We start from the raw sequence: 25,158 nt of genomic DNA on the forward strand, positions 1-25,158 counted from the left end.
GACTTTTTCCCTCTTCAGATAATATAAGTTTACAACTCGCAATTCTGACATTCTTTTGTCACAATTCCAAGTTTATATCTCGCCCACTACATGACTTTTAAAATTCGACGGTTCTTTTCACACAACTGTCCGTCATCGACGATTGCAGTTTCAGTCGAAACACATTTCATAATTATACTACAGGACTGCTATCACCAACAGGAATTCTTTCCAGCATCTTATGGAAAACATGTTAAATTTACGCACAAGTTACTTCCTTTTTTTTCTTCTTTTAACAAAAAAGTTTCTTCATAGCATTGTTTGCCAACTCTGTTACAGACCAATTAGGAAACGTGTAGAAATAACATTGGTAACTGAGTTGACATTTTTTGGCCAAAAACTCCACTTGCTAGCATAAATGCTAAGAGCACATGGCACTACTGAAATCGTGATTAAGACTTTTAAACAACCCACTGATCAGTGATAAATTCTGTTTTCCTTTTGATATTGTGGTGACAGTTTTGAGGTTTAACAAAATAACTCTTGGTGTAAAATCTTTTCCCAGACAGAGCACACATACCTTTCAGTGCTTCAGTTCTTATCAGTGAGGGAAAGTGACATCAATCATTTAATCTTACACGGTTGTGGGAGATAATTCCACCAATGGTGTAGTATGGTGCGGTAACAGTATTGACATGACTTATGGACACACATTTTTATAAGATATAAGTAATTTTTAAACAATTTAATGTTGTAGAATTAGGAAAATTTTGGGCTTTTATAAATTAAAATAAACAAAATATTACCTATAGAAAATCAGCTATATAAGACACTTTTTACAGAACATTTTATATTGTTATGGCCTGTAACATCTTGTGATCCATGACAACGAGTAACAAACTAATAAAATAATTTTAAAAATAACCCTTTTTTAACCAGAAAAAAGCTCTCTGAGATTAAGAATCTCTTTCACAGGAGTGTCCTGGAAATAATTTGTAAAAAATAATTACTTTTTACACCAAATGTACCTGCAATAATAGAATCACCCATATGTATTTATATAGACCTTTTCTGAGATCCAAGACCCGTAGTGTGAAATGTGTTTTGAGGAACTGACATCGTTGACAACAGTTGTGAAGAGTGAAAAGAACAATGGACCTTTTTCACACACTGTGATGACACGTTTCCAGTTTGCAACATCCAAAATCAAGTCAAGTTTTCTATATTTAAAAAAAAAAAAAACCTTTATAATGCTACTTTGTGTAATATAAGTTTGGCAGTAGATTCCCTTGGCAGTTAACGCCGCTGTGAGGGTTTCTAATAAAACGGTTGAGGGAATGATGGCAAATTTGACACTTTATTCTCTCTTCTGACTGCTGTATTGAATCTCTCTATATTTCTTCCCTCTTTAGTAAAGTCTTGGAAATGTTATCATGGATTTTTTGTATTTTGCTATTGTAGCAAATAGAGATAAGGCCTACAAAAAAATGATATTGGCTCTCTAGTCTCCCATTCATTATTATAGAGGTTTACCAAACTATAATGATTTCAGCTTCTGGAAATGTGAAAACGGTCCATCATACAACTTTGAAAGCTTAAGTTGATATTAATTTTCTGGTTCAAAGTCTATTTCAAAGTCACCACAAAGTGCCCATGCCGTCATCAGGGTGACAATACTAAAAGACTGAATATTCTAGAACTGATTCTGCAGTGTATCAAAACGAGTCAGTGGGCGTTGATTACTTTCTGAAGGTATTGTGAACATATAATGGAGATGAGCCAAATACTTTGATATTCCAATGATTTACTGCAAAATCACAGCTGTTTTTATAATGCATTAAATGTCGTAATAATAGCACCCACTTTTATTAGGGTGGTCAAATGTTCATTGATCTTTTGACAATCCCAAAAGCGAACGATTAGTGGTTTTCCTTCAAAAACAATACTGATACAGTGTAGTTTGCGAGGACACACTGATATTAATCAGAATCATCCACACTAATTCATATACTTCCAAAAAAAGTGCACAATTTCAACTACAAGAACGTCCAGCTTTGCTAAACAAACTAGACTGTTCAGCCCTCTACATTACTACCTTCTTTAAACGATTCAACAATACATTTTCCTCACACTGATTCTCAATGTAACCTCTCTCTCTCATTTCTCACCATCTATCCTCAGCAAAACCATTTCTTATTCTCTTTTTTTAAATGCACAAGCTTCACATAATGTCACTCCGCGGACTCTGGGGTCATGTGCAGCATGAGGAGGTCGGCACCCCGGCGGACCACTGCGTTTAAGCTGTCACTTGTCCTCACAGCGTTATAGATCTCCTCTGACGTGTTCACCTTTGCCCCGTTTATCTCAACAATAACATCCCCTGGTTTCATTCCGGCTCTATGAAATAGAAAACAGGAAATGGCATCAATAATAGGAGGCCTCAAATCAACAGACCACAGCAATTAGAGCAGTCAGGTAGGTTAGACCATTGCTGCTTACCTACTGGCTGGAGATCCTATAATAACACGGTGGATAAGAACTCCATGAGAAACATCAGGAAAGGACATGTCACGCATCTTCAGCTCTTCGATTATACTGAGGGGAGAAAAAGACACCATTGAAAATTTTCACTTGACTTGACACTTGATCATCTCACACACACTTAAGGACCCGATATACTTCAAGCGAAAAACAAAGAATGAACTACTGTGGTGTCATTTCGACCAAAATTGGGCCAAAACAAAGTTTGTTTCTGGAGTTTGGAACAGCTTGCCAAAGAGAACTTTCCAGAAAAAATTGCTCTGGCTGGTAAACGCTTTTTGAACAACCATTGGTTCATGGCGATTATGTAATAGGTAGGTTTGACTCTGAGGGTCCGCCTTCTTTGAAGTGGAAATCTTCAGGCCCTGGTATACTTCAAACGAAATAGAAGAATGAATTGGTGTGACGTAATATCAAACAAAATCAGGCCAAAATGAAGTTCGCTTGGAATCCGGGAGTTCGAAACAGCTTGCCAAAGCGAACTTTCTTAAAAAGTTTCCTCTGGCTGGTATAAACCATAGACTGTAAATAAATATGGACGTAGTGTCTGTGACGTCACCCATAGGATTCTGAAGAGCAGTTTTGAAGCGTAAAGTAGGGTTGAGCTGGCCGTTGCCATCTTGGCAGCGCGTCATCGCGCTTCACTCCCGGATAACAGAAAATGGGCAAAAAGGCGGGACGTGGGTGGACCTGAGGTGACGCGATGACTAAGAGACAGCAGATAAATGGCTATCCACCTGTCACTCAAAGTGGCCACGCCCTTAATTATGCAGAACTTTAAGGCTTTATATAATGTAAACAAATGAGTTATAAAAAAATTCACCCCCCCTCACAGTTGTCATGAAGGGCAAAATTAGCTGTATAGACCAAAACCACAATTTGTACCAGACTGTAAACATGTTTTTTCTGCTGGAAAATTGGGCATTTTAACATGGGGCTCTATGAGATTCTGCTCCCTTCTGGAGCCTGTCTCTAGTGGCCAGTCGATGAATTGCAGTTTAAAGCCCTATTCGCACGGGATTAGTATTATCTGGGGACCTCATGTGATTTAGACATTTCTTCCCCACATCTGAATTTTGCGTGGCGCATTCGCACAGGATAAGCAAGCCAGTGATTTTACTCAAATTTACTGACTTATCTCCCTGATATGATGTCAAGACTTGTAAATGTTTTTTTCGTTATAGATATAGCTGTATGAAATTATAAACAGTCGTATCGATATCATTTTGATTGTTTTATAGTAATAAACATTATTTAGTTCAGTTAGAGAACAGACGCTACAATTAAAAACTGAACTGAGCAATAATAACAATATACGGCGGAAGATTCAGTTTCAAATCTAAATGTAAAAGCGCCCATTTAAGCGAGTTTGTCATTGTACTGTTCTGTTATTGTGTTTTTCATTAAGAATGATATTAAACACACCATTCAAGCAATTTACTCCCAAATTGGTGCTCATTCTAAAGTGAAAGTATAATCTGCACGGCCGCACGGGAATTCATAACGGTGAGCATTTTATGCAGCCTAGATCCATTCTTCGTGAAAGATAAAGATAGAATGCGCACAGGACACAAAAACCTTGCAAAAATGATATCCCATCCGCCTAATCCTGGCCAAATCACAGAGATGCCGATTCGCACGGGACTAATATTATCACAGGACCTCGGTGTTTGGTGAAATATGGTAGGTAATTTGCGGGAGGATTTTTACTTTACAAATTACAGACATGGCCGATTCACACGGGATTAAGATCACAGACATTCTCTGCAATTATTACAAATCACCAGAGGTCCCCAGATAATACTAATCCCGTGCGAATAGGGCTTAAGTCACTTCCGTATGGGCTTCAAGAGAAACTGCGGGAAGTTGCCGCTTGGTATAACCACCTAAGAAACTACCATTGGTCCATGGCGATTATGTAATAGATAGGTGTGGCTCTGAGGCTCTGCCTTCTTTGACATGGAAATCTCCGGTTAATTTTTTTCTGTTCAGTCCGTCGAGGTCAGATGCGGGTAAAACAAACACACTAGAGAGCTGTTTTATAGTAGAAAATAAAGTTGTAATTTTAACTGAAAGACACTGATACGGTTTGGTTTTTTCATGTTTAATACTGTGAAGCTGCTTGCTTTAAAGCAATCTGTTGTATAAAGTGCTATAAATAAATGTGACATGACTTGACAGGAGTGCCGAATTGCAGAGCTGGTGCAAACAAATCCACATTGCTATGATCAGATGACTTCTTAAAGGGATAGTTCACCCAAAAATCAAAATTATCCCATAATTTACTCACCCTAAAGCCATCCTAGGTGCATATGACTTTCTTCTTTCAGCCAAAAACAATCGGAGTTATATTAAAAAATTCCCTGGCTCTTCAAAGCTTTATAATGGGAGTGAATGGTACCATTTTTTGGAGCCCAAAAATCCATTCATCATAAAAGTAACCCATACGGGCGTTAATAAAGGCCTTCTGAAGTAAAGCGGTGCATTTTTGTAAGAAAAATATCCATATTTATAACTTTATCAACTGTAATTACTGGCTTCCGGTAACGGCCATACACGAGTCGAGTTCTGGCCGAAGAGTGACCTCTGACCCGATGCATGACGCAGTCATAGCGTAAGCTTAGGTGAGAGTAGACACATCTCGCAGTTCAAACAAATAGGGCAACAAACTCCTCTGGCATTTTGTGACCGGTGTTTTGTTTTGCTCGATCCTTTGTGCTTATGTGTTCGTCAACAATACGCCAATTTTCATTTTTGGGTGAACTAACCTGTTTTCTCACCTGTTATTTTCGTTGTGAGTTCAATTTTGTTAGTGAGTGGAAAGCACAAATGAACATTCATCTAAACGCCGCTCTGAGCAGTGTGGGCGGCGCCAGGTGTTCGCTAACAGTATATCACTGCAAAGGTGTTTCTCAACTTCTTTTCACCCCTAAGCAAAAGAACGAAAAAGAATTTCACTGCGAGTATACCGGGGCCTTTTGGGTGTGGTATCAAAAAAACAGCTTGTCACCTGGGGGTCAAAGTCAACATCATCACTCCAATGTAACGCCGTTTTGATCCCGATTCTCCAAACCAGGACTCTGGAAACAACCCAATACACATCAAAAACAGTCAATGAGCTCAAAACAAATGATAACAAGAACCTGTGAGGTCAAGGGTCATTCTTACTCTGCTTGTCTACCGCCTGATCAAGGAAGAGGCGGACTCTGTCTGAGGGAATAGCGAAGGAAATCCCTGCAGTCACTTTCATGGTATTAATTCCGATGACCTCCCCATCCTGAAGGTTACAAACATAAAACATAAGTTCATTTCATGAGGCTAACATGTGAACAATCATTAGGTTCTCAGATAGATTGATCAGATATTTATCCTTCTTGTGGCTTATATTTGTTTTAGTCAAATGAACTGTAAATGAAATTAGATGTGCGAAATGAAACTTCCTCGTTCCTAAATCCAAAAGGCACAAGCATTATGTTATTTAATGTCAGTGACTCACCAAGTTTATAAGGGGACCTCCTGAATTTCCAAACTGTAAAATAGAAATTAACTACTGAGTGATGCAATATATTTATTTGATAAATGAAATAATTGTAATGACACAAATATAGTGTTTACATGCAATTACACCTAAATTGTTCAATGTCATTTCCTGTGCTCTTACATCTATGGTAGCATCAGTCTGGATGTAGTCCATGTTGGAGTTGGACAGGCCCAGTTCTCTACCGCCTCTCTGGGCAGAGCTGACGATTCCAGATGTGATTGTGTTTTTAAGAGAAAAGGGGCTCCCCATGGCAACCACGAATTCACCCTGACGCACATCAGACGACTGAGCAAGACGCAGCGTTGGGAGGGGATGCTTTGAAGAGACATAGAGAACACAATGAGGCTATCGCTGCGTCCGAAATCATGTACTACATTTGAATTTGAATTTACTTTGTGACCATTAAAAAAGTGCTTTGAACTTGAACACACACCTTTCAGGCAATCAGAGCATCCACTACCATTGAAAAGGTTTTGAAATAAGTCTCTTATGCTCACCAAGGCATCATTATTATTACAATTTAAATCAACTGCTATCTATTTTCATATATTTCAAAATGTAATATATACTAGCTTTCCTGTAGCTCAAACAGTAGAGCATGGCGCTAGCAATGCCAAGGTCATGGGTTCGATTCCCAGGGAAAGCAAGAACTGACAAAATGTGTACCTTGAATGCAATGTAAGTCGCTTTGGATAAAAGCGTCTGCCAAATGCATAAAATGTAAAATGTAATATATTCCTTTGATGAGCTGAATGGTACCTTAGCATTGATTTTGATGGTGGCGATGTCTGCAGCCTGGTCTACATCCTGGACTGTGGCATTGTAAGTCTCTCCATTGGTCAGTTTGACACGGACGCCACGCTTGTTGGCAACCACATGGGCATTGGTCACTATCAGCCCATCACTACTTATGATGAAGCCGGAGCCATTCGAGATAGGCACCTCACGGCCAGAAAAAGGGTGTCTAAAAAGAAACAGTATAAGACACAATCATTTCACAAAGAATCAATATACATATGTTAACTGATTCAAAAGATCCCTGTTGAGAAAAACAACTTAAACCAGCCTAAACTGGTTTGCTCAACTCCAATTCAAGTCAGGCTGTCTGGTCTGCTGGCTAGTTTAAAGCCACAATATGTAATTTTTCACCGCTAGGTGTCACTTATTCAAAACAAAGGCGTAGCTTTTATTCTTTATTATGTTATAATGCTACTCTGTGCGTTTGCTCTGTGGCTACTATGAGACACTTGTTGATATTTGCGGTAAATAGAATAAATGAGATTTAAACAATAACTAACGGTGTTGAGCAATATAACAATGATTCGTTTTCTGTCAATTAATGCATCCAAACAGTTGCTCACCCGTCTAATAAAACACATAATATATTAAAGTATTTGGTGTTTCCATGGTTTCTACAAAATAAAACAGAAAATCGAGGGTAACGCGGGTATGATGTCATTGATAGGCGACACACGGACCCGGTCCGTGTCCTGATTAAAATTGCTTATGTCTCTGGATTTAAACATTCTTGGAAACATTTGGGACAATGTAAGTACATAAGTCAACAAAATATATAACTGTTCAAGTGTTTTTTTAATACTTTAATCCAAAAATCGTACATACTGTGCCTTTAAGAAAAGCTTGTGTAATTTTTCAGCAGCTTGTAGGAGACCATATTAACCAGACACATTTAAACCAGCTGAAACAGTTACAAAACATGTTTTCAGCAGAGCTAGTACACAGTTTTATTGTATTTTTGACAGACTCACCGCCCAACGATCTCGATGTAGACTACAGCAGGAGTGGACTGCTCTACCACGTCAGCGATGAAATTGTACTTGTACCGCGGACTGTCAGGTTTAAATGGAGAGGCACATTGGACAGTAGGTAGTATGCTGTCAATCAGCAAACGTCTGACTGCCACTGTGCTCTGTGTGGCATCTTTATTGTTCTCGTCTCTTAATGAAAACAAGGCTGCTGCTCCTCCGAGTCCCAGTCCAAAAGCGACTGCCAGGCGAGCGGTGCGACTGCTGCCTCCTGAACTCCGGTGTGGAACTTCAGTTCGTACTTCTACATGGTCCTGCTTACCTGAAGAGGAGTTAGAAAAGTGTCCTAAAGGCCGTGCTGTCATCACATTTGTTTGGCGACGGCTGTCCCGGAGACATCTCGTGATTGTCCTTATGAGACATCGATTTACATGTGTACTTGCCATGTTGCATCAGATGTATCGTAGTAGAAAGCACTGTCCAGATGGAAGTAGGACTTTGATGTCGCTGTGTCTAACACATTATATTAGCAAAAGTTATTTAATAATTATGTAATCTTTATTCTATACAGGAATACGCGGTTAAAATGTTCATCACATATTCCTGTAGAGGTGTGCCTGTCCGGCTCTGACTGTAGGGTCTGTGAAAGACAACGGAAGTTGTATTTGGCCAACGCTTCTGCGCATGTATGGACATGTCTGATGAGAGTGGGGAAGTCCTGCTACTCAAGTAAACAATCTGGCAAATCCGGTGTGTAAATTAAAATTAAACTCATCGGAAATATGATCTTGATTTTAATAGATGAAAGTGTAATAAATATAATACCATTACCAATTCTCTAAAATACTATTCATGTAACTATTATTGAATCATTTTATGAATAAAAAACAAATTCTCTAAAATACTATTCATGTAACTATTATTGAATCATTTTATGAATAAAAAACAATGTAGTGTTCATATTAATAATAAACTATTACTAAGTGGAATTATTCAAGAATCATTTATTTTGTAAAATATTCCCGTGAACGAACTAAGATCTGGTCTGGAATATGGTACAAGTGAAGCGGATTGAGTTCTCCTCCACGCTTCTGAAATTAATCGGCTCCAGCTTTCGTTCCATTCCGAGTTTTCTATTTCCTCTTTGCTTTCGACAAACTCTTCTTTTACAATGACGTCAACCCGCCTTTCGCAGTCTGGGCAGAATCACAAAACTTCGCTCTACTTAATAATCGTAATATCTAATCTTAATATCTGGGGCACAGTAGTGATGGGAGAAACGAAGCTTTTCAGAAACCTCGAATCTCGCAAAATGATTCAATGTTTCGAAGCGCGACACGCTGGGGACCCCTGCTGGTCAGACCAGTGTAAATGCAGCGAAAACTCAGCCCAAACATGCATAAAACACCTTTTACAAACCAATTGCAAATGTTTAATTGAAGGTGTAATACATTAAATGCTATTAACAAATAATCGAATACCTTAATTAAATATTAAGTGTCTTATAATATGTGATATTAAATTGTAGGGCTTGTGTAAATCAGATTTTTAAATACAACTCTTCCTTTTTATTACACAAATGTGTCATTATAATGTACACATTTATAAAAATCGATCAGGTAGGGTAGAGATTGCCCCTAGAGGTGAACCGCTTAAATGTCGAAAGTTGTGTAACAAAGCCTCTTTAACTGAAATAACGTGACCTTGGCACTGCAGTTTGATATGCTTCACTGGTTCGAAACAAATTATTCGCAAAGGTTTCACGAAGCGTTTATCATTATTTCCTAATGGAACTCATCCATAGTCTCTTATTAATATGTATTTTAAAAGTGTTCATGGCTATATTTTGTTGGCACTTCGTTTTACAAACTGAGGGATGATAAAATTATCTTCTGAAGTAAGTTTCTCTTGTTTCTACATTTAAGGGAATTATGACTCATTTACTACACACCACACCCCTTACTGGAACTTTTTGGTATTTTTAGATGCCAATTACGACATTTACCATATGGACTGCTTTAACTAATGAAGACCATCTGAACAAATCAGTTCCAAGAGACTTTAGTATAATTGAGACATTTTGAAAATGAGTTCCTCAGACAGTACACACAGTCACTACAGCCACGGACTCTATCATAATCCTTAGAGGGTCAGAAGACAAAGAACAAAGACAAAGAAGACTTTTTGTCCAGACAAACAGTTTAAACCATGACACTGACAGTATATATTTTATGTACATAGGTATTGTTTTTGTTCTTTAAATTAATTGTGTATTTATCACTGTAACGCAGTCCGTTTGACAACACGTCCTTCTTTATCAATGGCAAAATTGTAGTTTTTCGGGTTGTCAAGAGCCTCTTCAATCCGCTCATCTAGATTGTCCAGTGTGATGAATTCCTTTGCCTCTTCCTGAAACAGATGAATGCAAAGGGTTAAATCATAAAACCATAAAAACGAATTTATCAAATGTACCTATTAAATGCACAATTTTAATAATAAACATCCTTTTTAAGAAATATATAAAATAACTTCAAACATGCCAACCCAACTCATACTTTGTTTAACCTTGGACAAAATGTACACAAAGTCTTTGTCAGAAGTCTGATAGTGTTCTGTTGCATTCTATCCATTCTGTGTATAGCACTGAAAGATTCACCTGTAGTTGAAGAATTTGTCTCTCTTTCTCTTTAATGTAGTTCTCCAGCTCTTGCTGGCGTAAGAGGAGTGCCTCTGTCCTCTTCAGTTCAGCGGCCTCAGCCTCCATCTGCACGCGCTGCTCTCTGGAAGACCAGACGATACACATCCATTTAAGTCAGCAACAAAATGTAGTGTATCCAACTGCATCCAGCAGTACTACAAATTAATCAGAGCGGTATTTAAGGCTAAAGGCATGTTCGCACCAAGAACGAGAATGATAAAAATATAGTTCTATAAATAATTTGAAATATAAAAATACCACAAAAATAACGATAAATGTAAAGAGAAACAATATAGTATAGTTAGAATAACTTTCAGAACGTTTTTTTTTCTTCTTTTTTTCTTCCCCCAAGCAGATGAATGATAAAAACAGACAGACAGACAGTTAGAATCCATCCTCCTTTAGAGCTCACAAATTTAAAAAGATAATTCACCCAAAAATTAAAATTAGCCCATGATTCACTCACCCTCATCCAAGTCATCCTAGGTGTATATAACATTCTTCTTTCAGATGAATATTTTTAAATATGGATATTATTCTTACACAAACGCATCGCTTCAGAAGGCCTTTATTAACCCCCTGGAGCCGTATGGAGTACTTTTATGATGGATAGATGCCTCAAAAAGGGGGGTGACAGTTAAGGGGTTAATTATGAAACTCAGTATTTTTCATTTTATTGAAGCGTACAGTTATTAGGGTTTGGTTTGTAGCTATAATTACCATACAATAGATCTGTATTTGATGTATGATTTATTTTGTGTTATTAATAGCAGTTATTTCATATTTTAAAGCAATATAATTTAGCCTTACAAACATATTGCATAAAACATGTACACAAATAAATGTACTTTGCTGACATTTTCTTGAGAGAGCCGTGGTTTGTAGTACTGTGGGACGCAGACCTTCTCACAAAATGCCCCTCGCGTACAAATCTGACATCTCACAGAAATCACATCTACATTGGACACATTACTCACCGCATTTTACGCAATCTAAGGTTTTCAGCATCATTCCAGGACATTAGTGACCGGTGCTCTTCAGACTCCCTTTTAGCTCGCTCCTCTGCCGCGGAACCAACCTCATCTTCATATTTCTTCCTCAACACCTGCTCCTTGAACTCAAGTCTACATGCAGAAAATGTTCCGATAGTCAATCTCAAAATTAAATGGCAAAGATAACACTGATATAGTTGAGAAAATTAGAGGGGCAGAGTGACCTTGGTAATCACAGATCTAACGTTAGATGGCCATCAGTCATAATCATAACTGGACATCATAATCAGTCAGGAAATGCTTTAATGTCTTACCGCAGGGCTCTTAGGATCAAATTGTACTCCGTGAAACGCTCTTTTAGTACAAGCATTTCCACTGGATCCACGGGAGGGGGAGTCTTGATCCGGCCCAGTTTTGACTTCGCTTTGGGGTCTGTGCGAGACTTTCTTCCCCTGACAGTTTCGACCATAACAGTAGTTCGAGGAGCGAGAAGACGGACTACAGGATCATGACACCTCGATAAAGCCCGCAACATGTTGAAGATTATCTATATAGTTATGATTAACGGTAAGCGTCTATACAGTTAAAACCTGAAGGAAGGAAGGAATGAATATAGTACAACGGACTCCAGCATGGCTATATAACATTGAGCCTCTTCACAAAGGCCGCCATGTTCTTGAACTTTAACCGCGGAAGACGTTTCTTCACTCGACGTACAGTCACGGCTGAGCTGAACGCAAAGCGCTCTCTACTGCCGCGCGCGGGACATAAACACAACTGTCTGCGAACGCGTTCAATAACTACAGGGATGGAGATCGTGAGGTAGTCTGATTTCTGTTCCTTAACGGTTCCATTAAATGTTCTAGCCTACTTCTGAGGAAGAAAAAACAAAAAACAAAAAAGCCTTTGGAGGTGGCATAAATTAGGTAATAAAGTAGGGCTAACTGTTGGATACAAATACTAAACAAACAAGCATTTTTGTAACATATTTCGTTCATTCATTTTTGATTAAACACCACTGACAAAAACACAATCTTTACACAATGGCCCTCATTTATCAATCTTGCGTAGAAACTGGCGTATATGTTGGCTTAAGATTATGCTTACACTCCTCTCACCGCCTGATTTATGAAGCTGTGCGCACCTCTGAAATCCAGGCGTACGCAAAACCTGCCCTTGATAAATGCCGTGCTGAAAACGATCGTCATTAGAATAACACGCCCCTATATATTCAAGTCTCATGCCTCCCCAACGCCCTCATTTTACGCCATGGACACTCGGAAGACGGCAATGAAGCGAAACTTCTCTGACGTGGAGATCGAGACCATCACCAGGGAAGTGGAAAAAAAAATGTGTTTTATTTGGGAGTTTAAAGAGTGGGATTAAAGGCGCCCACAAAAAGGTGTACGGTGGAAATCCAGTTTAAATAGCTTTTTGGATGAGAAATTACCTATCACAATTAATTATTTTACAGCACGTGTTTTGAAATAATATGCATTTAATTTCGTATCACATCACATGTATTCGGGTGTACAATAGTGATGATGATGTGATGTGGAGTACCATTCATTCACATTAATATAATTGCATGACAATTTGTTAGATTCTTATTATTATTATGATTTGTATTATTAATGACGCTTATTGTTATTTAGAAGAAGAATTTCGTTATTATTATTATTTATTTTATTATTATTTAAAAGAAGAAGAATGTCATTTTTATTATTTTGTCAGTCTGAATTATGTTCAGTTCCAGTCCGTGCGCAGCTAACCGGGCCTAACCAACGTCAGGTAAAGCGCACAGGCTCGCAACTGGAGGAATACATATCAAATGCCTTGGTAAAGTCACACAAATTAAACATTGAAGTCCATGTTGCACAAAAATAAACACTTAAGTTTATAATTACTTCCCTATTCGCACGGGATGTGGGGAGCTCAGGTGATTTGTAATAATTGCAGAGAATGTCTGTGATCTTAATCCCGTGCAAATCGGCCATGTCTGTAATATGTAAAGTAAAAATTCCCCGCAAATGACCTACCATATTTCGCCGGACACCGAGGTCCTGTGATAGTCCTGTGCGAATCGGCATCTATTTGGCCGGGATTAGGCGGATCGTATATAATTTTTGCAAGGTTTTTGTGTCCTGTGCGCATTTCTATCTTTATCTTTCACGAAGAATGGAGCTAGGCTGCATATAATGCGCACCGTTATGACTTCCCGTGCGGCCGCGCGGATTATAGACTAGTACTACTTTCACTTTAGAATGAGCACAATTTGGGAGTAGCCTAATTGCTTGAATGGTGTGTTTAATATTATTCTTAATGAAAAACACTAAAAAACAGAACAGTACAATGACAACTCGCTTAAATGGGCACTTTTACATTAGCTTTGAAACTGAATCTTCCGTCGTAGCCTATATTGTTATTATATGAAATTATTTGTATTACTAAAACAATCAAAATGATATCGATACGACTGTTTATAATTTCATACAGCTATATAACGAAAAAACATTTTCAAGTAACATCATATCCGGGAGATAAGTCAGTAAATTCGAGTAAAATCACAGTTTATCTCGTGCGAATGCGCCACGCAAAATTCAGATGTGGGGGAGTAATTTCTAAATCACACGAGGTCCCCAGATAATACTTCCCGTGCGAATAGGGCTTTATTTGTTGTTGTTGTTGTTACAGTGGGTCATAATATAGCATATCTTTGTCAGTGCGTTTTGTGGTGTTAGGAATTGTTTTTCTGCGCATTTTCGCACTAATTCAAAACGTGCGTACACCACCTCCTGAGCTGGTGTAGGATTTGAGCGTGCCGTACGCCAACGTCCATATTGATAAATCTCAAAGTCACCGTGGTTTTGGGTGTACGCCAGGTGTACGCTGGAAAATTGGTGTACGCAAGATTGATAAATGAGGGCCAATGTCTTTTGAACTGCCACTGACTTAGAGACTTACATAACAGGAAAAATAATGCGTTCGTAAATAACAGCTAACATAAAAATGATTTAGCCTAGCTACTAAGTCATTATTGAGATTAAAAAAAAGAACAATTATGGCATTAAAAGTCAAAATTATGATATAAAAAGTGGAAATTAAATCTAAATTTAATGGATTTAAATTCTTATAATTACAACTGCCACAATTTTTACTTTTTATGTAATAATTAAAACATTTAATCTCATACTTTAGACTTTTTGTCATAAATATGACTTCTTAATGTCATAATTTCGCCTTGTCACAAATCATGATTTTTTTTTATTATGAATGTGTTGAGTTTGTGATTTATATATATATATAGGCCTACAGTATATACCTACATAATATACACTGATCAGGCATGACATTATGACCACTGACAAGTGAAGTGAATACCACTGATTATCTCTTCATCACGGCACCTGTTAGTGAGTGGGATATATTAGGCAGCAAGTGAACATTTTGTCCTCAAAGTTGATGTGTTAGAAGCAGGAAAAATGGGCAAGCATAAGGATTTGAGTGAGTTTGACAAGGGCCAAATTATGATGGATAGACGACTGGGTCAGAGCATCTCCAAAACTGCAGCTCTTGTCCGGTCTGCAGTGGTCAGTATCTATAAGTGGTCAAAGGAAGGAACAGTGGTGAACCGGCGACAGGGTCATGGCTAAGGCTCATTGATGCATGTGGGGAGCGAAGGCTGGCCCTATATATATATATAATTATTATTATTTATTTATATTTTCTATTGTAGAATTGGACATTAAAATATTTACGCTGGATATGTTTTGTAATTTCACTGCATGTCTTGCACAAAGGCTCACACACAGCAGAAGAGGTACTGTTGCTTTATTCAGCATGTTTTTAGGTACAAACATACAGCACCATTCAGTTCAGAGACTGTCATGATAAACAGACTCGGTTTCTTGTTAATTTCCAAATTACTGATTATTGACTTGCATTATAACTTCGATGACACAACAAAAGCAGATGAGAGCCATGAGTCTAAAAACTCCAGTTCTAGAGCTATTTTAATTTCTACTCTTGATTTTTCAGTCATGCTTTTATCATGTCAAACACTGTCAATTCTAAAGCAAAATTATCAAATATCCTCAACAAAACAAACCTATGAGAAGAAGAAACACAGACAGATAGCAAACTAAATGTTACGCTACTACAACGTTTGCTGCAAAATAATACATTCTAACATAACTAAAACATAACCGTTGCACTAACTACATATAATCTAAAGAGCCAGGGATGGTGGACAGTGTCCTGTTGGCTGATTCTTGGTCGAATGTCAAATGAACAAATTGGCTTTAGTCTATTCCTAGTATCCAAAGCAAGTTGAGTTAACAACGATTCACCTCAACAAACAATTGGTTAAAAGTTTGCATATTGGGGATCATTGGCTAATCAGATGCTCAATGGGTGCTGGGAATCAAAGAAATTACAATTTAGTGAAAATTACACTGGATTTATTTGCTCTTCAAGTGGAACCTTCTATGGTCCTCCGTGAGAATCTGCCAACATGACACTGAGCTCTGGCTGAGTGAGTGCTGCCCCTAGTGATGTCTCCAAGGTGGTCATTTTTCCATTTCTAGTGTAAAGAAGAAGGGGGACCTCCTTATGTGTACCTCTTGTGTGACACAAGGGCTCGTCTGACTTTAAAGCAATGATATGCTGAGGCTTAGTTTCATGGTTGAATGGTGGACCTTGGGTGTAAGTAACTAAAGAACTAGGATCAAAGGTAAATACAATGCTTATGGGATGTGGATTTGGCAAAGAGGGTCTTAGATGGTGGGTCCATGGCTGCGTTGCTCAAAAGCATTGTGAGACCAATCATAGAGACCATTGGTGCAATTGTTCTACGATCAACTTAAGCTTGCGATACTTTTGGGAAACGCAGCCATGGTTAGTAGAGTTTTTGGAGAAAAAAAAGTAGGTTTATTCACGTATTAATGTTTGAATCAGGGGGATGATGTTGTAGGTTAGGATCTTAACGTGGGTCTCTCCCTCAATGGTACTCAAAATATGAATGATGAATGTGAGATTGTGTGTTTTAGGGGGTTAGGCAAGGGCTGGGAAGGTGGAATATGTAAATCGAAATTCTTCTCCCTCCAGGAGTTTCCTGTTAAGGCAAAAATGAAAGTCAGTTCAAAACAAACTACATCACATCATTACCCATTTGTTATCTACCATCCTGACTTAATTTAACCCTTAATCGCCCCTCAAGAAGGGTTTACGTTTTTGATCCTTAGGGTCAGATAGACCCCAAACATTTACAGAGCAAAGATTTGCATAAGGAAATATACATTTTTTACATGGAAAGCTATCATTTTTTTTATTTACTTCTCAACTTTACATTTATGCTGTGTTTTTGTGGATATTTGGTAGTTTTCTTTACCTATTTACTGCACAATTACTTAACTAGGCCATAAATTGGCTCATTAAAAAAAAAAAAAAAAATGACAAAATCACTTAAATGATGATCTTAATTATTAATTAAATCTAAATTGTTTTTGGTCATTGCTCAATGTGTTGGGGATCGAATACTGCCATCTGCAGGTTTGTGGAAAAACCTTAGGAAATTATAGTTAAAGAAAGAAAGTGCAATGACCACATATATCCAGCAGAGGTCCATTTTCACTTCATTTTTTCTTGATGCTTCAACTTCTCCTCATAACTTTGATATATATTTTGTGAATATATTTTTGTGTGTGTGAACATGCATGTTGCATTTGTGCTCTAGTATTAGTTGATTGTAGTTGAATTGTTGATTGTATTTGCCAATTTCTATACAAATGCTTTCTGTTGCAGTCACACACACGTGTGTGTGTGTGTGTGTGTGTGTGTGTGTGTGTGTGTGTGTGTGTGTGTGTGTGTGTGTGAGAGAGAGAGAGATAGAAAGATCCACTTTGTGTCTATGCTCTAGGACCAGACCTTGATTTAAATGTAGAAATTTTCAGATTTATACTGGATTTATTTAATTTATTTTGACAAACAAATAAAAATAAAACTTTTTTTTACATTTTTACATTCATTACCAAAATCTAAAAAATGCCCCAGACACCTGTGTGTGTGTGTGTGTGTGTGTGTGTGTGTGTGTGTGTGTGTGTGTGTGTGTGTGTGTGTGTGTGTGTGTGTGTGTTTGTGTGTGTGAGTGAACATGCTGGTTCCATGTTGCACTTGTGCTCTAGTATAAGTCCTTCATTTATGTATGGCAATTTTTCAGATTTATGCCAGTTTTGTTGATTTTATTTGACAATTTCTATACAAATGCGCTCTGTTGCAGTCACACACGTGTGTGTTTGTGCGCGCATATGCATGGGTGTGTATGAGATAGAAAGTTCGTTCCACTTGTGTTTATGCTCTAGGACCAGACCTTGATTTAAATGTAGACATTTTCCGATTTATATTGGATTGTGTTTTATTTTTGTGACAAACAAAGTGAAAAAAATAAAGTTTTTTTTTCATTTTCCCATTCATTTTCAATGTGGGGTCAATCTGACCCAGAGGACCTTAAATGGTCATTTTTTTAGAACAACCAAATCAAGCCCAGATTTTTGTGCATGTTTAGATAGATTATTTAGGAAAAGTCACAGAGTCGCATACCCCTGAGATGAAGGGAACACTTTTTTAAATGAAGGAAAAGTCCAGTGGGGTCAGCCGGACCCCAAGGGGTGATTAAGGGTTAAGTTAGTCCTCACAAATTTGTGATTTTTTTCCCCCCAATTAACTGTGACCCGCATGTGAGTCATACTGTAAAAAAAAAATTACCTGTAAGCTGCAATCTCAACATCCAAAGCCATCTTCACGTTAAGCAGATCTTGATACTCCCGCAAATAGTGTGACATTTCCTCTTTCGCATCAGAAATGTCCCTCTCTAGGTCACTTATCGTCCCCTAGAAGTTATTCAGAAAACATTTCACAGCATAAATTCATGCCTAAATGATTAGCTGACAGAAACATTCCTACATACTGCATTTGTGCCAGAGATACAGAGTAGCAACATAATAGATCTAACAGATTTTGCTCAGCAATACCTTTCCCTCTAGAGTCAGTCTCATTTGTTCTACTCAGTTTGTCAGTCATGACTCAGCACTGAAGGAATGAGTCAGCATCAGTAACATTTCTGCAACTTTGGTATCACTTGGACATTACAATGACAAAAGCGCAGCAGAAAGAGTATTCCATCAATGTTGAGACTGTAGAACAGACTTATGTAAAGACTTGTGTTCCTGAGGCTCTGTCAAGTCTTTGTTTCATGATTAGTTTCCTCGTGAGGAAGCACATGCGAAATGTGCAAAAATTTTACTTTTATGGGTAGCCTACAACAGCTTATAACTGGGGCAGTACCCTTAAGGGATAACTTAAAACCGTTTTATCCTTCAAAGTATCACAGTAGTAGCTTTAGGGTACATATTACAACTAATATGCATCTTTTATAGGTAGATACGGTACAAAGTTGTCCCTTTAAGGGTATGGCCTCAGTGACAAAATTTTCTATAATGTCAGAATGACCTCACTTTTTTCAGTCTCTACAGAGGAAATTATTTGGTTGTATTGCAATTGTGATCTATACCTGGTACTTGGTGACCTCAGTGTTCTGCGTCTCCTCTAGTTCCCCTAGCTGTGCATTCAGTGAATCGATGACGTTCCTCAGTGCTTCGACCTCAGCTGAGCGGGACTGCAGCAGCCGTCGGTACTCAGTGGTCTCCTCACGTACCAAGCGCACAGCCTCCTCCTGCTTATCTGTCAGCTCCACTACGCTCGCCACCTTCCCCTGGAACCAAGCCTCGGCGGTTTGCATGTTGCGTCCAGCCAGGCTCTCATACTGCGCTCGGATCTCTCTCAGAGCGGCCGACAGGTCAGGTCTGCTTGTGTCCAGCTCCACGCTGAGGCTGGCAACCTGTAGCTGGACCCTCAGCCCCTCCTGCTCCTCGGCGAACACTTGCTTCAGGAAGGCCATCTCCTGTGCCAGGGAGACGACGCTGGCTTCCGCATCACAGCTGCACAGAGCGGCTTGGCCTGCCTCCTCTCGCAACCTCTGCACGTCCGCCTCTGCCTGGCTACGCCGCCGCGCCTCTTCCTCCCAGCGCTCGTGCAACTGTGCATGTGCCTCCTGCAATGTCTCCCTCTGTGCCTCCATGCGTGCTTTAGTCTGGGTCTCTTGGTGCAGCTGCTCCCTGAGGCCCCGTACTTCCTGTAGGTAGAGCTGCTGCAAGCGGGACGGCTGACTCTGTCTTCGCCGCAGGGCCTCCAGCTGCAGGAGCAGAGCTCGGTTTTGATGCTCGAGGTGTCGGACCTTCTCAATGTAGGATGCAAAGCGGTTGTTTAGACCCACCAGCTGCTCTCGTTCTTGGGCCCGCAGATCCAACAGCTCTGCGTTCACTACACTCACCTGACTCAGGTCGCTCTGCTCCCAGCGCTGCAGAGGCTCCAACCGCATCGGCCACCTGGAGGAAGACAAGGGCCCGCGGGAGAGCCGATAGGTGGTGGTACTGGAGTAAGAATCTTCCCTTCTCCGGGAGAGGGAGGAGGAGATGAATGGGTCAAAGCTCATGATGCAGGATTTTTTGTTGTTTTTTGTTTGGTTTTCAAATGATGTTAATGTTTTGTTGGTTGAAGAAGTTTTTTCTTTTTAAGTCCCCCTTGTTCTACACACCATTAGTGGAGATGAACCGGCACTGCACCAGTTCAGAAATGCTGCAGAGCAGTCTGCTTTATACAGGACACACACTCTCTCTGCACACACACACACAGAGAGAGATTCTCAGCCAATCAACAGCTCAGCAGTGTCATGATGCTGCCGATTGGTTTTGTGTTTCTTTTTTAGCTGGAGTAGCATATCAGGAGGAAGGGCTGATTTATATATTTTTATCATAGGGTCCCTCTGCATGTTTTCAGTTTGAAATGTTATTCAAATGGCTGTATGAATCTGTGTGTGAAACGTATTTTAAAGAATCCATGCCGTTTGATTTAGAATATGGGGATAAACAATAATGTTAAGGTACATTTTTTTCACTATATACAATTTTATATACAATTCATTACTCAAAGTATCAGCATTTGATTGTTCAATAATGCTTGATTTTTCTACTGAAATCAATTGAATTAAATAAAGTTAGCACAAGAAGGTTAACATATAGCTCATCATTCATGGTGTTACTGTTTAAACTACCATTTTAAACCTCTTGTTCTTGCTCTCCCAGGAATGCCGCAGCCTCTGGCTGACATCTTTGAGTCTCAGAAAGGTGAATCTCTGAGAAATGATCTGATTCACCAATGTCTCCTTCCTGTAATGGTGAACACACACAGTTATTTTGGGTTTTATAGGATAAATGCTAAGAGCAATATAAGTTAAGTTCCCCATTGAGGATTTTTTTCCACTAGATTCTGTCAGAGCCTAAATATCAGGGTAACCCATATTACAGCAATGCAATAAATGCTTTTAAAAAGTGTTCAACATTATTAAGTCCCTAAATAAAGTAACTAAGTTGTCAACCAAACAACATAAACCTGTGACTTTACTCTTTTCCATTAAATATTCAGCCTCTAAAACTAAGTTACCTGTGGTGTGCACTGTGCCGCAAAGTCCCTCAGAACATACAGTTCCTTCTGTACACTGAAAGACAAATTAACACTTGTTAAAGCAATTAAACAATGCAAAATAATACTAATAAACTTTAGCTGCTGACTTGAAATCCTGCAGTTAAAGTAAAATAAAAAAAAATTAAGGAAATATTTAAACTTACTTTCTCCCTGAAAATTTCCCTGTAAATCACGGGTAAAGACAATGACAGTGAGCGGTGGCATTAGCATTACCAACTCTTATACATGTGTCAAAATGTACCAATGAAACTTACAGTATGCATGGATCTGTAAAACCAGCCACACACCAGACATAATGCTTTCAAACGGCAGCACTATTACACGCAGATCATCCACTGTTCTCTCCCCCTTGTCTTGTAAACACAAGAATTTAGTGTCCTTTCCAACAGAAGCTAACAAAAATATTATTTAGGTGTTGATACTTACACACTTGGAGTATTAATTCTGTGGCAAGAGAAACAGAGTTGACCACTGGCAGAACTGCCACCCCATACATAAACAAAGTAGTGTAAATAACATCTACAAAAGAGAAAAAGTTATATTTTGCCACAGTGTAGCCAAAATCTGAAAATCTGAAAATCTTTTTCTTCATTTGTTACCAGGAACTGTACTGGAGAATTGTGAGGGTGCAATCGCAGTCAAGACGTGGAGCAGCACTGTGACAAAGATCCATCCAAAACGCTCTATGATCAATGACACGTTATAATAGTCAGGTTAAAATTGCTCGAAAGCCATGCTATACCATAAAAGCTAACAAAAAAATATATATATTACAAAGATATTTGACACATTTTAGCACAAACCACACAAAACATTGACGTAACAATGCAAAAAAAAAAAAAAAAAAGAATAGGGCAACTGATTTTGATGACGTTTAATTCCAACTTACCGTTAGTATACTCCAGAATTTTGTTAAGATAATACAAAATAAATGCACTATGCCCGACGAGTGTAACAATCATAACGGTTACCCAGACTAAATCTAGAACAAAGATAGCAAGAGACAGGAAGATCATCATTGATACAGCCAACATGTAACTTTAACAAATATAATATAACACATTCAGAGTGGGGGGAGAGTTCTGTCCAAATTGTCAAAGTCAGTCCCAATCAGCATTGCTTTTGGAATATTTGTCTGCAAGCTATTTATTTACATGTCCTAAGTAGTGGTTCTCAACCAGGGGGGCGGGGCCAGATTTCCAAGTGGGCCTTAAAGGATTAGTTCACTTCAAAATTAAAATTTCCTGATATTTTACTCACCCCCATCTCATCCAAGATGTTCATGTCTTTCTTTCTTCAGTCGAAAAGAAATTACATTTTCTGAGGAAAACATTCCAGGATTTTTCTCTCCACCATTGACTTCCATTGCAACCAAAATGTTGAAGGTCCAAATCAATGCAGTTTAAAAGGGCTTCGAAGGGCTTCAGAGGCTCTGTTCAATCCCAGATGAGGAATAGGGTCTTATCTAGCGAAACCATCGGTCATAAAAATTTTTTTTTTTAAATTAATACACTTTTTAACCTAAATTGCTCATCTTGTGCTGCTCTGCGCTCGCCAGTGATTGCGCAATCACGTCACACTAGATGTAGGCAGAAGTACCGCCCCAAGCGAACGTGTGAGGACTAATACAAACGCCACTCCATCTTCAACTTTAAAATCATCCGACATCGTTGTTTTACCTTTTTTTTTGCTAAAGGGTGTTTGTATTAGTCTTCACTTTGTAAACACAGGGGCGGTACTTCTGCCTACGTCTAGTATGACGTTTTCGACATGATTGCGCAATCACTGGCGAGCCGCAGAGCAGCGCAAGATGAGCAATTTAAATTAAAAAGTAAAAAAAAAATTTAATGACCGATGGTTTCGCTAGATAAGACCTATTCCTCATCTGGGATTGAACAGAGCCTCTGAAGCCCTTCGAAGCGCTTTTAAACTGCATTGATTTGGACCTTCAATATTTTGGTTGCAATGGAAGTCTATGATGTGGAGAAAAATCCTGGAATGTTTTCCTCAAAAAACGTAATTTCTTTTCCACTGAAGAAAGAAAGACATGAACATCATGGATGAGATGGGGGTGAGTAAATTATCAGGAAATTTTCCTTTTGAAGTGAACTAATCCTTTGAGATGACTTAAAATGGAAATAAAATAAGCTAAAATTACTTATATTAATTCAATTCCTTTTTTGTCTCTGAAGAACCAGGATTTCCAAGGTCTAGAAAAACCTTGATATACCAGGTGGTTTCATTTAAAAGTGATTTGTAGACTTAATTTATGTAAATTAATACAATCTTAAAGGGTTAGTTCACCCAAAAATGAAAATTCTGTCATTAATTACTTACCCTCATGTCGTTCGACACCCGTAAGACCTCCGTTCATCTTCGGAACAGAAATGAAGATATTTTAGTTGAAATCTGATGGCTCTGAAAGGTCTCCATTGGCACAATGCACGGTTCACTCTCAAGACCCTTAAAAGGTACTAAAGACGTCGTTACAAAGTCCATCTCACTACAGTGGTTCTAAAATAACTTTATGAATCGGCGAGAATAGTTTTTGTGCGCAAAAAAACCCTAAATAACGACTTATATATAGTGATGACGATTTCAAAACAAGGCATCATGAAGCTTCGAAGCGTTATGAATCAGTGAGTCTCATTACGGTAGTTCTGCAATAATTTTATGAAGCGACGAGAATAGTTTTTGTGCGCAAAAAATAAATTAAAATAACGACTTCATTGAACAAGTTTCTGTCTTCCGCCTAGGCCTTTGACGTGAACTCACAAAGCACCACGACGCATGCGCGAGAATATTATGCGTTGTGGTGCTTCGTGAGTTCACGTCAAAGGCCTAAGTGGAAGACAGAAACTTGTTGAATAAAGCGCACAAAAGCTATTCTCGTCACTTCATAAAATTATTGTAGAACCACTGTAGTGAGATGGACTTTGTAACGACGTCTTTAGTACCTTTTATGGGTCTTGTGAGTGTAAATTTTGTTACTGCCAATGGAGGCCTTTCTGAGCCATCGGATTTCAACAAAAATATCTTAATTTGTGTTTCCGAAGATGAACAAAGGTCTTACGACATGAGGGTAACTAATTAATGACAGAATTTTCATTTTTGGCAGAACTAACCCTTTAAGTGGCCTCATCATCAGCCAGAGGGAACATGACAATTGAACATTTTGATTTGTGACGTGAAATGACTACAAAAAAAACTGCATTTGTTGGTTTACTTACAACATCTCCATCTAAGTGCATAAAGTTGTTTTACGTCAAGTTTTGAACAAAGGTACTGTCGAATTGCTGGAATCGGAAGAACTATGAATGATATGGCAGCCGATATTCCCCCAAAAGCATATGTCATTATTATCATGCCTGAAAATTAAAACAGACACATTTTAATGACTGCCAGTAAATAAATATCTTAAAAAAAGATACAGTTCCTGGATAACTTATAAATGCAGTTGCTACTGACGTTCATCAACGCTTGATGATCTATAGAAGAGGAGACGCATTTGAAGAAAGTTGCTTGACTGCATGAGAACGTGTCCTAACGAAACTACATGACAGAAATCACACGTGACCATAGACCATTGCATATAACATACAGCCTAGTTGTTAAAGATCTGGAAATTAGCTGTAATTGTAGACCATTTCTAAAGCATGAAAATTTGCATTTTTACATACCTGATATAAATCGAAGGGAAAAATGAACATCAAAAAATCGTGTAAAGAAAATGTTGCTTAAAGCTTGAAGAGATGCTGGCATGGATGACAGCAGAATAACCCCAACACTGACAAGCACAGCTTCACTCCACTGAGATGCATTCCAAAGATCATGAAGAACGGCTACAAAAGAAAGATGATACAAGAATTACATATATCCATAAGGCAGGCCCAGATGAATGGACTTTGGGGGATGTTCTGCTAAATGAAAATCCCCCTGCAGTCAATAATTGTATCCCTTAAAACTCATCTTTGATAATCAAAATGACAAAGTATATATAACCGTTATAAATTCTTCATGCCTGGAAATAGCTTGAATGTATTA

General features: G+C 38.5%; 3 protein-coding genes and 1 long non-coding RNA gene across 5 annotated transcripts; all 4 read right to left on the reverse strand.

Moving 5' to 3' along the window:
• Positions 1 to 718: 718 nt before the first annotated feature.
• On the reverse strand, positions 719 to 8,518 carry LOC307142342 (serine protease HTRA2, mitochondrial-like). 2 transcript variants are annotated; one of them, XM_079843084.1, is made up of 8 exons: positions 7,831 to 8,518; positions 6,821 to 7,025; positions 6,182 to 6,376; positions 6,017 to 6,049; positions 5,689 to 5,797; positions 5,531 to 5,600; positions 2,479 to 2,574; positions 719 to 2,376 (listed from the first exon to the last, which is right to left on the reverse strand). In XM_079843084.1, exons 1-8 carry the CDS (start codon positions 8,271 to 8,273, stop codon positions 2,211 to 2,213), a joined length of 1,317 nt encoding a protein of 438 aa, XP_079699210.1. In that variant the 5' UTR covers positions 8,274 to 8,518; the 3' UTR covers positions 719 to 2,210. The 2 variants fall into 2 exon arrangements, 1 of the variants encoding a protein (XP_079699210.1); XR_013818459.1 differs by having other exon boundaries at positions 1,769 to 2,376; positions 5,301 to 5,600; positions 7,831 to 8,515.
• Positions 8,519 to 9,240: 722 nt separating this feature from the next.
• mrps26 (mitochondrial ribosomal protein S26) lies at positions 9,241 to 12,217 on the reverse strand. Its single transcript, XM_079843026.1, has 4 exons — positions 11,832 to 12,217; positions 11,503 to 11,649; positions 10,484 to 10,607; positions 9,241 to 10,236 (listed from the first exon to the last, which is right to left on the reverse strand). Exons 1-4 carry the CDS (start codon positions 12,050 to 12,052, stop codon positions 10,105 to 10,107), a joined length of 624 nt encoding a protein of 207 aa, XP_079699152.1. The 5' UTR covers positions 12,053 to 12,217; the 3' UTR covers positions 9,241 to 10,104.
• A 3,114-nt stretch (positions 12,218 to 15,331) lies between these two features.
• neff2 (neuronal intermediate filament family member 2) lies at positions 15,332 to 20,195 on the reverse strand. Its single transcript, XM_079842657.1, has 3 exons — positions 19,085 to 20,195; positions 18,280 to 18,404; positions 15,332 to 16,630 (listed from the first exon to the last, which is right to left on the reverse strand). Exons 1-3 carry the CDS (start codon positions 20,063 to 20,065, stop codon positions 16,570 to 16,572), a joined length of 1,167 nt encoding a protein of 388 aa, XP_079698783.1. The 5' UTR covers positions 20,066 to 20,195; the 3' UTR covers positions 15,332 to 16,569.
• A 4,213-nt stretch (positions 20,196 to 24,408) lies between these two features.
• On the reverse strand, positions 24,409 to 24,925 carry LOC307142114. Its single transcript, XR_013818424.1, has 3 exons — positions 24,795 to 24,925; positions 24,583 to 24,666; positions 24,409 to 24,482 (listed from the first exon to the last, which is right to left on the reverse strand). It is a non-coding gene; the product is annotated as an uncharacterized lncRNA (long non-coding RNA).
• Between the last annotated feature and the right edge of the window lie 233 nt (positions 24,926 to 25,158).

The sequence above is a fragment of the Gobio gobio genome, assembly GCF_949357685.1.
Source record: "Gobio gobio genome assembly, chromosome: 18".
Lineage (NCBI taxonomy): Eukaryota > Metazoa > Chordata > Actinopteri > Cypriniformes > Gobionidae > Gobio > Gobio gobio.